This window comes from Amaranthus tricolor, chromosome 8 (genome assembly GCF_026212465.1).
Source record: "Amaranthus tricolor cultivar Red isolate AtriRed21 chromosome 8, ASM2621246v1, whole genome shotgun sequence".
Taxonomy (NCBI): domain Eukaryota; kingdom Viridiplantae; phylum Streptophyta; class Magnoliopsida; order Caryophyllales; family Amaranthaceae; genus Amaranthus; species Amaranthus tricolor.
This window is the reverse complement of record NC_080054.1, coordinates 28,737,295-28,751,494: the sequence shown is the minus strand read 5'-3', so window position 1 is coordinate 28,751,494 and position 14,200 is coordinate 28,737,295. Positions and strand designations below refer to the sequence as shown.

General features: G+C 29.5%; 2 protein-coding genes across 2 annotated transcripts; both read left to right on the top strand.

Moving 5' to 3' along the window:
• The first annotated feature begins 1,106 nt into the window (after positions 1 to 1,106).
• LOC130820427 (uncharacterized) lies at positions 1,107 to 2,065 on the top strand. Its single transcript, XM_057685793.1, has one exon. It carries the CDS (start codon positions 1,179 to 1,181, stop codon positions 1,869 to 1,871), a length of 693 nt encoding a protein of 230 aa, XP_057541776.1. The 5' UTR covers positions 1,107 to 1,178; the 3' UTR covers positions 1,872 to 2,065.
• Positions 2,066 to 2,242: 177 nt separating this feature from the next.
• Positions 2,243 to 3,102, top strand: LOC130821768 (uncharacterized). Its single transcript, XM_057687549.1, has 2 exons — positions 2,243 to 2,635; positions 2,710 to 3,102. Exons 1-2 carry the CDS (start codon positions 2,243 to 2,245, stop codon positions 3,100 to 3,102), a joined length of 786 nt encoding a protein of 261 aa, XP_057543532.1.
• Positions 3,103 to 14,200: the final 11,098 nt, after the last annotated feature.

Here is a 14,200-nt window from a genome sequence, read left to right as displayed (position 1 = left end):
ATTTTGAAAAAACTACAAAATTGTTAATTAACGGTAAATCCCCAGCGTTTTCTCATATAAAGCAAACCAAAAATTTAATCACTTTTGTAAAAGAAATATTAGCTATTACATAAAATAGGAGTGAAAGTTTGATTTATGATTTGAATCAAGTTTAACTTGATTATTAACTTATACTTTGATGCGAACAAAAAAACAAAATTAGTTTATTAAAATATAAATTCAAATAATAAATTGTCATAGTAAGGCAAAAATATCACAATCACTTTTGTATAAGAAAGATTAGCTATTACATTAAAATGTGAACCGTTGATTGTAGATTTATTAATTTAAGATTGTTTTTTTACCTTAGTTGTTACGGTCAGTCTCTTGAGAGATCTTTTTTTAAGAGACTTTTCTCAAACCCAATCCATTAAAGATTAATATCTACCTATCATATTTTTAATGCCTGCTTACATTATTTTTAATGATTACTTATCGTATCTTTAATACCTACTTTCAATATCTTAAAAGTCTACTTACGTCATTTTTAATATCTACTTACAATATTTTAAAAATACAAAAACTTGAATGAGGAGGTCTCATTATAAGACCGTCAATTTGGGCCGGCCCAATTCGCGTATGTAACTACATTTCAATTTTCTGTACATTTATCAATTTTGACCTTAAAGGTATCAATTTTGAAAATTGACACTTAAGGTCAAAATTGATACATTTAAGATCAAAATTGAAAAATATCAAAAAAAGTAAAAAAAAGTGCCAAGGTTGTTACACGTGCGAATTGGGCTGACCCAAATTGACGGTCTCATTATGAGGCTGTCTCGTCCAAGTCCAGCTTTTTTAAAAATATAAAACAGACCGGCCCAATTAAAAATGGTCTCTCAAAGAGACCGTCTCTCACAAGAATTTGTGTTGTCGTTAATTCAGATATAGATATTGTATTTTTAAAAGTGATACGGGATTTTAATTTTATTTTAAAAATTAATTAATAATTAATCTGTTGAAATTCTTCTTTAACGGCCCACGTGGACATCTTCTGGGACCCACGCGTGAGCGTATGACGCATTTTTGTTAACCTTTGACATTTCTATATATAATCGCACAATATCGTCATTAGCTTAGTTACTCATCCATCTCTGAAAATCGTTTTATTTTTTTCTCTCTAGTTTACTCTTCAAATTATGGAAGGCAGTGAAATTGAAGAATTCATAGAAATCGCCGATGATTTCGACAAAACCCTAAGACTAACTGTAGAATCATCATCAGAAGACGAAGATGAAGAAATTGAAAACAGAGTTGATGAGAACGAAGAATTCGAATTTTGTTTCATCGGAGGAGATTTAAATTCACCAGTATCGGCTGAAGAATTATTCAAAGACGGTCAAATCCGAGTAATAGCACCGTATTCCAACGAAATTCCAGATAAAGAAGCAGATTCATCGTACGAACCGCCGGTGAAGAAATTATTCATAGTTTCACCAACATCTTCAGGAAACGACGACGTTGCTAAAGGACCGTACTGCACCTGGAAATCACCAGAAATGAGTCGAAAAAGCAATTCAACGGGGTTTTCGAAGTTATGGAAGGTGAGAGATTTGATTGCGAGGAGTAATAGCGATGGAAAAGATGCGTTTGTGTTTTTGACAGGGAAAAATAACGAAACGACATCGTTGAAGAAGAAGAGTGAAACGACGGCGTTTCAAGGAGAGAGAAAAGAGAAGATGAAGAAGAAATCGGCGTATGAAGTTTTGTATGGAGAAAAGAACGATAAAAGGAGACTGGATGGGAAATCTTATTTGCCATATAGGAAAGATTTGGTGGGTTTCTTTACGAACGGTAATAGTGGTTTGAGTAGGAACGTTCATCCTTATTAATTTTATTTACATTATTTTGTAAATTTAAATTATAATTGAGGACATTTTGTTGTAAAGAGAAAAAAAAAATAGAGTGAAGATTATGAAAAATGAATTTGTTGTAATTTTGTAATTGATTGGTTGTACTAAAAATAATAGAGATAATATATATGTAAATATTTTATTTGATGATTGTAATTATTTTTATATCCCTTGAGATTAATCTTATATAAATACTCTTCATTTATGAAAATATCTCAACAGAGACAAATCACTCTATTATGGTATCAGAGTAGTATGTTTATTAATTATTGTTCATCGTTCCTTGGTCATCATCTTCCTGCTGTCGTTGCTCTTCCTCCATCACAACATTGCTTCTTCTTCTCTCTCTAATGGCTTCCAAAAATTCAGTTCATCTCGCCACTTTGGTCACCAATATCAAAAATTGTATCCCAATCACTCTTAATGAAGATGCTCATCAATATAACACATGGTCTACTATCTTTCACCTTCATTGTCGTGCTCACCTTCTTCTTGACCATATTGTTTTCGATGACAAAAATCCATCATCTACAAATGTTTCTTGGCAACGTTTTGATGATATCATGCGCACTTGGATCTACGTTAATATTTTTGTTGAACTTATTAAGTCCATTCTTTCTCCTACCGACAAGGCCATAGACACGTGGAATCGGTTGGTTAACAGATTTCAGAATCACAAAACTACTCGAGTTTTGACTCTTGAATCCCAATTTAATTCTATTCATCTATCTCGATTCTTTTTGGTTAAATCATATTGTTCTGAAATTAAAAATATTGCTGATGCGTTGTATAATCTTGGTTCTTCGGACTCGGATAGTCGTCTCTCTTACAAGTTCTCCCTGGGCTTACCGAAGACTATAGTTCTTTTCGGTCCATTGTTCAACATATAAATCCACATCCTGATTTTGACGCAATTTCATCCATGATTGAATTGGAGGAGCAAACCCACAACAGAGAAGTTCCTCTTAATGACACAGCTCTCTTGGTTTCTGATTCCCTGCCTGCCACGTCATCATTGACGGAAAGCCACCAATCATCTCACTCCGGCAGCCGCGGCCGCCGCAACAATCGTAGAGGAGGCAAAGGATCTCGACAATCTTCCAGTGGTCACTCGTCCCAACATTCACAAACTGGTAGGTATTCTAACTTTGGGCCACGTCATTCTAATGCCCTGTCCAACAACTTTCCACAATGGGCTTATCCTCCTTGAGCCTACTGGATGCCCAAAACTGGTCCTTGCCACCTTGCCCTCATCCAAGTGTGCCCTCATCTTCATGGAACTCACGGCCCAACACTCCTTTTCCACGACAACCTGGTATTCTTGGGTCTCGGCCACTTCAGGCCCAAAATTTCTATATGGGCAGCTCCTGTTCAGCCCCCTCTTATGGTCCTGTGCCAACCGACGTTGATCAAGCGATGCATGCTCTTTCCTTGGCTCCCTCTAATGTTCAATTTTACATGCACACCGGTGCTACTTCGCAGTAATTTTTTTGGGATTGTTGTTACTTCTAATGCTAAGGGTCTTTTTCTCTCAAAGACTAAGTATGCCTTTGATATTCTAGACCGTGCTGGTATGACTGATTGCAAGCCCTCTCTCACTCCAGTTGCTACTACTAGCAAACTTAGTGCTACTTCTAGTGCTCCATATAATAATCCCACACTATATCGATGCTTAGCTGGCGCTCTTCAATATCTTACCTTTACTCGGCCTGATATTTCGTATGCAGTTTAATCGATTTGTCTTTTCATGCATGATCTGAGCGTTGAACACATGGATGCCCTTCATCGCATTCTCCGATATATTAAGGGTATTCTCCATTTTGATCTTCAATTATACCGGTTCCCTTTTACCTCCTTACTCTTCTATATTGATGCTAATTGGGGGTGTTTGTCCTGACACACGTGGCACTACCTCTGGTTATTGCATGTTTCTTGGTGATAACCTCATTTCTTGGTCATCGAAGCGGCAACCGACCTTATCCAAATCCAGTGCCGAGGTTGAATATCGGGGTGTTTCTAACATTGTTTTTGAAACTTGCTTTATTGTCTATTGTGACAATGTTAGTGTTGTTTATCTCTCTGGCAATCCTTTTCATCATCAACGCGGCAAGCATATTAAAATGGATATTCATTTTGTTCGCGAAAAGGTACAACGAGGGGAAGTCCGAGTGTTACATGTATCTTCACGGTTTCAGATCGTAGATATCTTTACTAAGGGCCTTCCCAAAATACTTTTTGATGATTTTCGTGTTAGTCTCAGCGTTCGTAAACCCCCCGATTCGACTGCAGCCTGCAGGGGTGTAATAGAGATAATATATGTGTAAATATTTTATTTGATAATTGTAATTACCTTTATAGCCCTTGAGATTAATCTTGTATAAATACTCTTCATTAATGAGAATATCTCAACAGAGACATTTCACTCTATTAAAAAATTGTTTGGGGTTTGATACTTCGCTGTGGTGAGGTTTATTTTATTTGGTGACAATTTAATTTGAATGTATAGCTTAGTTGTTTAAATTTTTTGTTTATGTTTTCACATATTTATAAAAATAAAAAGTTTTGTTTGCTTATTTTAGAAATATATTTCATACAACTAATTACATTTATGGTTCATTGATCTTACAAGAATGAGCTATATTTAAGAGATATAATTTTATTTTCAAAAATTTGAATCCAGATTTACATCAATAAAATTTTTGTTTGCACAAGTTTGAATTGAATAGCTACTTGATTAGAGCGATCACATAAATTTGTATTCTTTGCAATTTACAAAACTATACAACTCAATGATGTAAATCATGGATTCGCCCGTATATGTGAAACCATTGGATCTTAAAAGTTTTCATAGATAAAGAGTCATGACCATGAATCCATGATATGACAAAATCATGAGTTGTACAATCAGACACTTCATACAAGAGTTTGATAAACTCTACATCAATAAAATAACAAAAGAGATAAAGTTCAACTGGTGAATGGTGACCATATAACATAATGACATACTTATGTTAATATTGTACGTTTTATAGGATACATATAGTCTCTTGAGAGACGTATCTCAAGTTCAGTTCATTAAAGATTAATGTCTACTTATTGTATTATTAATGTCTACTTATATTATTCTTAATGCTTACTTAGTGTATCTTTAATTCTTACTTTCAATATTTTAAATGTCTATTTACATTATTCTTAATGTCTACTAATAATATTTTAAAAAATATATGATAAGTCAGTCCAATTAGAGCCGTCTCTCCCAATAATTTATGTATAAGATAAACCTTTATTGACATTTTAAAGTGGACTCATTAATTAACATACTTATAATATTATGGTATGTTTTGGCCCGTGGTGAATCTATAATCTTTATTTATCCACGTTATGCGTTGCTTTGATCTTTTCGCATCTTTTAGACAAACTAAATACTCCTTCCTTTTTTTGTTAGTTAAATTTTACTCAGAGAAAAGAATTTAAATCAAATTTTTGCAATATATATATTAAAGATAAGGTATAATCATATGGGATTTTGTAAGATTCGTTTTGATGTGAAGTTTTTTTATATATAATACTTTTTACAATTTTTTATAATACATGCTTAGAGATATTAAGACTTAAAATTCTTTTTAAAATGCATATAAAAATTTAAAAAAATATATATATAATATTGGTATAAATATGTATACTCTAGAAGGGCTTTTTTTTTTATTAGTGAAAGAATCAAATTCAAGTTGCTCTAGAGTGATACATGCACATGATAGAACTGATACAAGATCCAATTTTCATTAAACGATAATAACTAATTCAGCCGGTCTTTTGAAGTCCATTTCTCAAAGAGATGTTTCTCAGACCCAGTTTATTAAAACTTAATTAAACAATAAATTAATAATGAGCTAATCAAATTATAAATGGTTTTTTAAAGAGACCGCTTCTCACAAGAATTTGTGTTAGTAATTTGTTGGAGTACTTAATCATATTTTTGAAGTACTGTTCCAATGAAAAGATAAGTCTCATCAAAAACAGAGTTCTTTTAGAGCCGTTTGGTATGAATTTTTTAGGTTAAAGTAAAGGGTTTTAACCAAATTCATTATTTTGTTGTTTGTTAATTATGACATCGAGTTAACTTAATACCCCTTAGTTCACTTGATACCGAATCATGCGTCTTTATTATTTAATCTCCGATGATCATGGCCGATTTTTAGACTATTTCGAGTAGTCCGTCGCATAGGGCTCCTAAAAATAAAAAACCTCAAATATTAAAAGTTGTTAATCAAGTCTGGTTCTGAGTATTATTTTTTAAGTAATTTACTTATAAACTTTTTTATATTTAGAATTAAATTCCCTATTTTAAAAGACACTGTAACAATACCTTTAAAATCTTTACTCAGCGCGTGCACTGTGCACAAAGAAATTAGTTATCGTAGAAGAAAACAAGCACTACTTTTTAATTACTAAATTACATGGTAGGTTGGTGAAATAGAATGATAAGTGAGAATCGAATTCAGACTTATTTCTAAATTTTTAGTGGCCTTGAGGCAAGATTAAAAATAGGGGTCCTTATCGCTAAGAAATTTTCATTACTATCCTCATAAAGTTTTGGGTAAATTGTCAATAATCAACCAACCTTTGCTTCATTCACATAAAATAAACCCGCCTATAATTATTTTCTAAATAAACTTACTTATTAGGTATATTCGCTAAAAATAAACCGACCTATTCTTTATATTCATTTTTAAAGTTTCTTGGTAAATCAAGAAATAGGAATAAACAATAGTTGGTTTATTTTTAGCAATTATAACAAATAGGTGAGTTTATTTAAGAATAAACAATCGTTGCGTTTATTTTCAGCCGATCGAGCAAATGTTAGTTCATTTTTTATAATTTCCCCTAAAGTTTTTCATTGGATTTACCAAAACGCTAAATTATTTTGTGATTCTATTATTTATAGAATTTGTTTTCCTTTTTTCTTTTTCACAACAAGATGTATATTTTTTGTGGCAATATTTGATATAACAAGATAAGTAAAACCAAAAAGGAGCAATATAACCGATTCTTATATACCGAATATCATGCTCTCTCAAATTGCAATCCCTTTAATTCAATTAATTTAGAACATTATAAATATTCTTTGTTAATAATATTTCACTATCACTCTTAATTCTTTAATTTTTTTAATATTTTAATTTAAATTTAAACCTACTTAATTTCTTAAATATGGGGCCCTATGCTTGAAAAATATAATACTAAAACAAGACTTGATTCATAAATCATAAAACTTAATTAGTAACTAATGTAAGTCATAACAAACCAAAACATACTTAACTAACTATAACCAAAACAGAAAAACTCTGATTCATTATTCTCTGATTTTCCCTTTCCTTTTCTTAATTTAATACCCTTTCTTGTATTTTATGCGTGTTTCCATTTTCTTTAAATTGATTGTAAATATATGGTGTTTTATTGTAAATAGCCCTACCTTTCACTTAGGGATAGGCATTTAACGGTACGTGTCGATTCTGGAATCTACTCGAATTCAGACCCTAATTTTAAAATAGCGTTTAAATTTTAAAGTTCTAAAAATTAGACCCGAAACCAAATCATTAAGGTGCAGACCCATAACCTTAGGTTTTGGACCCCTACTTTAATGTGAACACTTATTAGACTTAGCGTCTAGGTTCCTAAAATCCATTAAAAAAATACTTTAAACCTTCTAAATAAATAATAATTTCAAAAACCAATTTAAAATTTCCTTAATAACACAAATTACTCTAAATTTAAGAAAGATGAACTAAAAATTACTCTTCAAATTTAAGAAAGATGAACTAAACCCTTATAATTTATGTAATTCGAAGAGTAATTTACTCGTGGATTAACCGACAATGAAGATGTAAAGCTTCTCATAATTTGATGGCAGATCGAGATTTAAAATACATAAGTTGTATAATTAGTGTAAGCTAGCATCAAAGCCATTAAAAGACTAAAAACCACAGAAACTTACCATAATTATCAGTAGAGTTGAAAATTTTTTCTGTAAATTCTAAGAAAACAAATGAACAATGCCAAAATCATACTGAAAATACCACAAAACTAAAACAAATAAAATCGAAAACCCTAGAAATGAAATTCAAAGATGAAATGGCAAAAAAAAAAAAAAAAAAATTAGATCAGGCATAAAAATACCAGTATAAGTTGAACCCTAATGGAGAGGGGAAGATATGAGAGAAAAGAGGGACTGAAGATGAAAACGAAAGGGAATGAAAAAAGGAAATTGGCTTTAATTCAGTGTAAGAATGAAATAAAAAACAGGTAAACTAGTACTCCTTTAAATTCACTATTTATGTGTCATTTTCTCTATGCATTTTATCTAATGCACTTATTCGATCCTTAAAATTTCTAATCGTGTATAATTAAAAATTTTGAAAAGTTTATAAATAATCCTTGCATTGACACGAATCAAATAAGATTCCACATGACTATGTTTTAACTTGTAAATTAACAATAAAATTTAAATTAAGAGTAAGAGATAAATATTGTCTAAAAAGCAAATGAGACATTAATAGTGAATTAGAGGGAGTAAAAAGTATGAAAGTCAATCGAAAAAGGGTTCAAGGGCCGGGCCGTGTCTATTCGAATTCGGACCCTTAAAATTTTCACTAATTCCTTATACAAATTCTTGTATGAGACGGTCTTACGATAACACATGTCTCATATTTTGCCAAAAATAAAAACTTAAAGCTTACGAGCTTTCTTGTTTTGAGATCGTCTCACCGCGAGATACTCTCATACAATACGGGTTGAATTCTTTATTGAGACCGTCTCGTCATGAGACGGCCTCAATTAAATCAACCCAAACTCTTAAAAGAAACCTGTTGCCTTGTACAATTCAAATTTCATTGTTATTTTATTTTTTTTTTAAATTAACAACTTATATGGGCTCGTCTCATGGTGTAATGGTCTCGACTTGTTAAAAAAAAATTGGATGCAATAGGATTCCTGTAGAATCTTGGATTATAAATATTGTGACAATCTAATTTTGGACCGTTCTATTAAGTACAGTTGGAGTCAGTTTTTCTATTTTCTTGGTTCTTTCGAGTAATTTAGAGTAGAGATTAGGATTCTTGATGAATATCATGATTTAAAATATAGGTTCTGGCTTCTTTAATCTTATTAGCGGTCATGTTTTTGAATCTAAAGAGGGAATATAGCCTTAGGTATATAAGGAATGTATGGATTAGTGGTAGATTTTCCGTTGTTTTTTCTATCAAAAGATTTACTATTGTTTTAAAACACTAATGTTATATAATTCGTACAATTATATATATAATGACCATTTGAATATAGTTACCAATCTTATTGTAATTATTTAAATTATTCGCCCTGTTCCCTTTAATAATGTAATAACCACTAATTATCACAAATATTTAAAAAACGGTAAGAATAGATATATTGTATGGTTATTATAAAAATGAGAAAATATATAAATAGCATAATTTTATAACAATTAAAGAAAATAAAAAGAATATAAACCATAATAAAAATATAACAAAATAAAATAAAAAAATCATAATTTGACAAACTCATTGAAATAAAAGGAGTGTCTAACATATATCTTTGAACTACTTCTGTTTCATACTAATAACAAAATAATAAAATATATCTTGTCCATAAGTACAAAAAGATGTGTAACATTTGTCTACAACAAGAAAGTTCGTAAACAATTATGATTTTTATCTTTTGGTAGAGGTAACATTGTTACCACAAACTTTAAGAGGTTGTAGTGAGGCTAAATTTAGAGGTGGTAGTAGTGAGGCTAATAAATTTAGAGGTTGCTACTTGTTATTAAAGAAGGTGTTATTTTTTTCCCTAAAAATGAAAATAAATTTGGGTAAATTGAATTTGTATAATATACTAATCCAAATGAATGCTCATGTCTATTAAAACTCCATTCATCCCATAAAATGCCTAAAACATTTATTATATAAATACATTCTTTGTTAACATTATATTAATATACGCGCGGATCTGTTCACGAAAAAAGTGTCTATAAAATTGCCCCATAAGATCAAGCAAACTATACTTAACACTTTGCAAATGAAACCCTTTGCAAAAACCCAGATTAGTAATGCTCACTTAACAAGGTCAAGCCAAATTACTCGATCTCGATCAAGGGCAATCTTTGCCTCCTGTATTTTATTTTTCTTTGATCGATCTTAACAAACAGTACTACTCTCTTTGTTAACAATAAAATGTATCATAATATTCTTATAATTATTCAACGAATATCACTAGACTAGATTATAATTTGGTTCATATACTATTAACGAAACAATCTAATCTATCTTATCAATAAGTACACAAAAATATACAAAATTTGTCTATAACATGAAATTTCCTAAAAAAATCTCATTTTATCTTTACCATAGGTTATAAACATTGTTACCAAAAATTTTAAGAGGTTGTAATGAAGCTAAATTTAGAGTTTGCTATTAAAGAAAGGTGCTATCTTTTTCCTCAAAAAAAAACAAATTTTTTAAATTGGATTTATATAAATAATATTATAATAAAACCAAATGTGGACCATGGAAAATAACAAAGAGATTAGGCCAATCTTATAACGTGACATTCTAATCTACGCAAATAACAATTCGAATATTTTAAGAAGTCCAAGTTATTTCTCCATTCGTTTTCCTTATCCTATTGTCTTTGTCCCTCTCTTTTCTTCCTACATTTAAATTGTGTTTTTAATATATTTTCTTTACAATAAACACAAGTTTCTTAAGCAAATTCAAGCATTTGGAGTGCTCTTCTCTATGTCATATAGCTTCCATTGGTAATTCTCTTATCTTTCTCCGAGTTTTTCGTGTGCGAGTTATGATGCTCTTTCTTTTTCATTTCATATTAGGTTAGTTATGTATTTATCTAAACATGCAGTATAAATTTATAATTATGATAACGATTCATCGTTAATAATAAGAAATAATGATCATAATTAGTTAGTTAGTCTATAAGCAATAAGAATCTTGATAATAATTTGTTTGTATGTAATGACTCAAACACTAAATTTAAGTAATAAGTGTAATTTTTTTTTAACTCAAAACTTATTTTGCATTATATTCAACTTTTTAGATAAGTACTTGTAAGCTTATGTAAGTACATGCATGTAAGACAATAAGAGTGATTTGACTATGCTTTAATATTAGAGTATAACCCCATATAACTAGATAGTTATATACTTAGTTGTATTCTCTTGTATTAGTTTAAGAAACACGTTTTACTTACAAATTATTGTATAAGACGGTTTTATTAAAATTATGTCTTATTTATGAATCAAAAAGCTAACAAATATAAATTTATAAGAATATGAACTCTTTGTTTTGTAGTTAATACGGTGAGAATATCATTCACAAAGATACATGGTAGTTATTTGCATCTAAATGAACCATAGTACTAGTTTGTAGTATATTATTTCTATACTTATTTATAAAATGAGTAAAATAATCATAGTCATAGTCATAATCAACAATTTAGTATCTCATATAAGTTAAGGTCTGGGAAAAGACGTTAGTAAACATATCATACATATACCCCTCCAAAGAGAAGGATATGGAGAAGTATGCGCACTTAATTTATTCCAAAAGAATAGGTTCCTACACTAACATGATCCTCATTTACTATGTAATAAGTTTATTTACAAATTTTATGAGACAATTTAAAGTTTGAATAGCGATTGTATAAGAATGTGGTAGATGTGTGGTTTATTGTATTTCTCTTTGATCTTAATGGACATTACAACTGTACAAGGCCACGAACTGCTGATAGATCTGTCTCAACTAACTCCAACTAACTATTAATAATTCAAGATTTGGGCCTTAAATAGAGCAAAACCCAAAACTTCATATAATATTTGGCATATTAGTCCAAATGAAGCCCATAAAAAAAATTCTTGATAGGATTCGATCCAATTATTTTTGTGAGAGACCGTCTCTCAGTAAAACAATCTCAAAACAAAAAATTGACATTCTAATCATAATTTGTATTAGCGTGCTATTAATTCATGTATAAAAGACTCCTCATAATAGGACGGTCTACTATAAAAATTTGTCTATTTGTTTATTTTCTTTACTTTCAATGTGCCTAATTTTATAGTAATGTACTTATTAATAATAACACTTTATTTTTCTTATGGATTTTGCTACTATATGTATAATAATCTCTATTTCTATTACAATATGATGTTTTAATTATATTTCGATATTTGAGAATCGGTTCTTGTCTCTCTGGAAGAACAAATACCACATTTAAGGAAAGATCTTGAATTCGATTATCACATAATCAATCCCTTCACTCAGCCAAACTATAATTAAAAAAATTATATTTGATATATAGCACTCCCACTTTTTTTTTTGTTCATCTCATTTGCTTTTTGCACAGTTTAAAAGCAATTTTCGAGCCTCAATATCTCTGAATATGCAGTATAAAAAATTATAAAAAATGTATGATAAAAATGTATACATTAAGACGAATCTAACAAGATCTCACATGCATATACTTTATCATCTTTATGTCTTTAAAATCTTAATCAAATTTCTTTTTTCAAAATAGAATATTCTAAACGGAAGAACATTAAGAAACGGAGCAAGTAATACTTAATTTCTTATCATAATTTGTTGATCAAAGAGGAACCTTGTGGTATAGCAGTCTAGCCCTAGACCATACCAAAAAGATATGGCTGGAAGTTTGAAGAAATGCGGCACGATGTTATGTTGTGCAAAACAACTTCCGGTAATACTCTTCCGTCTTTCTGAAATATAGATATTAATTAGTTCGAATAATTTTAGTGAATAAACTAATTTTCTGTAAAAAATACTTTTCATATTTAATTTCTTTGATTTTGTTACATTTATACATTTAGTCATTATTAGACGTCTAAATTTAAATATAAGATCGACTCTATATATCTTGTATTTCATTCTCAAAACTCATTTTATCTCTTATCTCATTTTCACATTTTTTTTCTAGTCCGTGTGCTTTTATATAAATTTTTTTTTCTTTTTAATAGCTCAAAATATAAGTGTATGGCCATATATGAGCTTATTATTAATTGGGGATCACAAATTATTGTGAGAGACGGTCTCTCCGAGAGACATATTAGATATATTGGCTAAATAGTCTAACTAATACATATTAAAGATAAAATAAGAATGTGAGCTTCTTATTTTTGAGGTCGTCTCTTTGAAAGACGGTATCTCACAAGAGTAGCTGGTTAGGGATACGTAGTAAATATTAACATGATATTTTGCTTACAATTAACATTTATAATAATAATAATAATAATAATAATAATAATAATAGTAGTAGTACGAGTAGTAGTAGGGAGTATAATTAAAAAAATAATGTAAAATAAAGATAAAAGAATGTTGAAAATATTATCAATGATATAGAATCATCAGTACTTTATCTCATAAGTCCATTTCCCTAAATGCTATCAAAAGTTCACCAGTGTTATTTTACGGCAGAACCCTTTCTAAATTGGATTGATTGATTTTTTTTCTTTTTTTTGTATTTTTGTCTTTGTTTTTAATAATATTGACGAATTTGGTCTTTTAAACCTCCATGGACCATAATATACATATCCAAACGTAAGATAGATGTCTCAAATCTCAATACATAAAGATGCTTTTTAATGAAAGCCACCAATATTTGAGCAAGTCTTGCATGTAAGCATCTCACCGTAAGACAATTTCATATAAGTAGTTTTTTAGAAAAAATATTTAAAAAATGAAATTTAAATTGTAAAAAGCAGTAGATTTTTTTAAGTTTGAACTGATCCAATTGAGGCCGTCTCATGGTGAGACAGTGTCAATAAAGAATTAGTGCTAATATATATATATATATATATATATATATATATATATATATATATATATATATATATATATATATATATATATATATATATATATATATATATATATATATATATATATATTATATGTAGGATTAAGAAGGGTGAAAAGGATTTTTGTTTAATTTTATTTGGTTACTATATATATAAAAAATGATACTATGTTATAAATTAAGAACATTTTAAAAATTATTTCATATGTACCTTTCTGTGTAATATAGATTTTTTTTATTTTAGTGAAATCAAGGGTATAGAGTCCTTTTTACCCTTCTCATTTTCAACCTTTTCTCAATGGATCCCTCCCATATATATAAGGACACTATACCCTTGATTTCATTAAAATAAAAAAAAATCTATGGGCACGATTGAGCCAAAAATTCATAATTGTAAAAGTAACTATGTTATA

Excerpts from the sequence above, each read along its gene's own strand:
- LOC130820427 (XM_057685793.1), top strand. The coding sequence starts at position 1,179 with ATGGAAGGCAGTGAAATTGAAGAATTCATAGAAATCGCCGATGATTTC.
- LOC130821768 (XM_057687549.1), top strand. The coding sequence starts at position 2,243 with ATGGCTTCCAAAAATTCAGTTCATCTCGCCACTTTGGTCACCAATATC. Across the intron at positions 2,636-2,709 it reads ATCTATCTCGATTCTTTTTG|TCGTCTCTCTTACAAGTTCT; the intron begins GTTAAATCATAT and ends GGACTCGGATAG.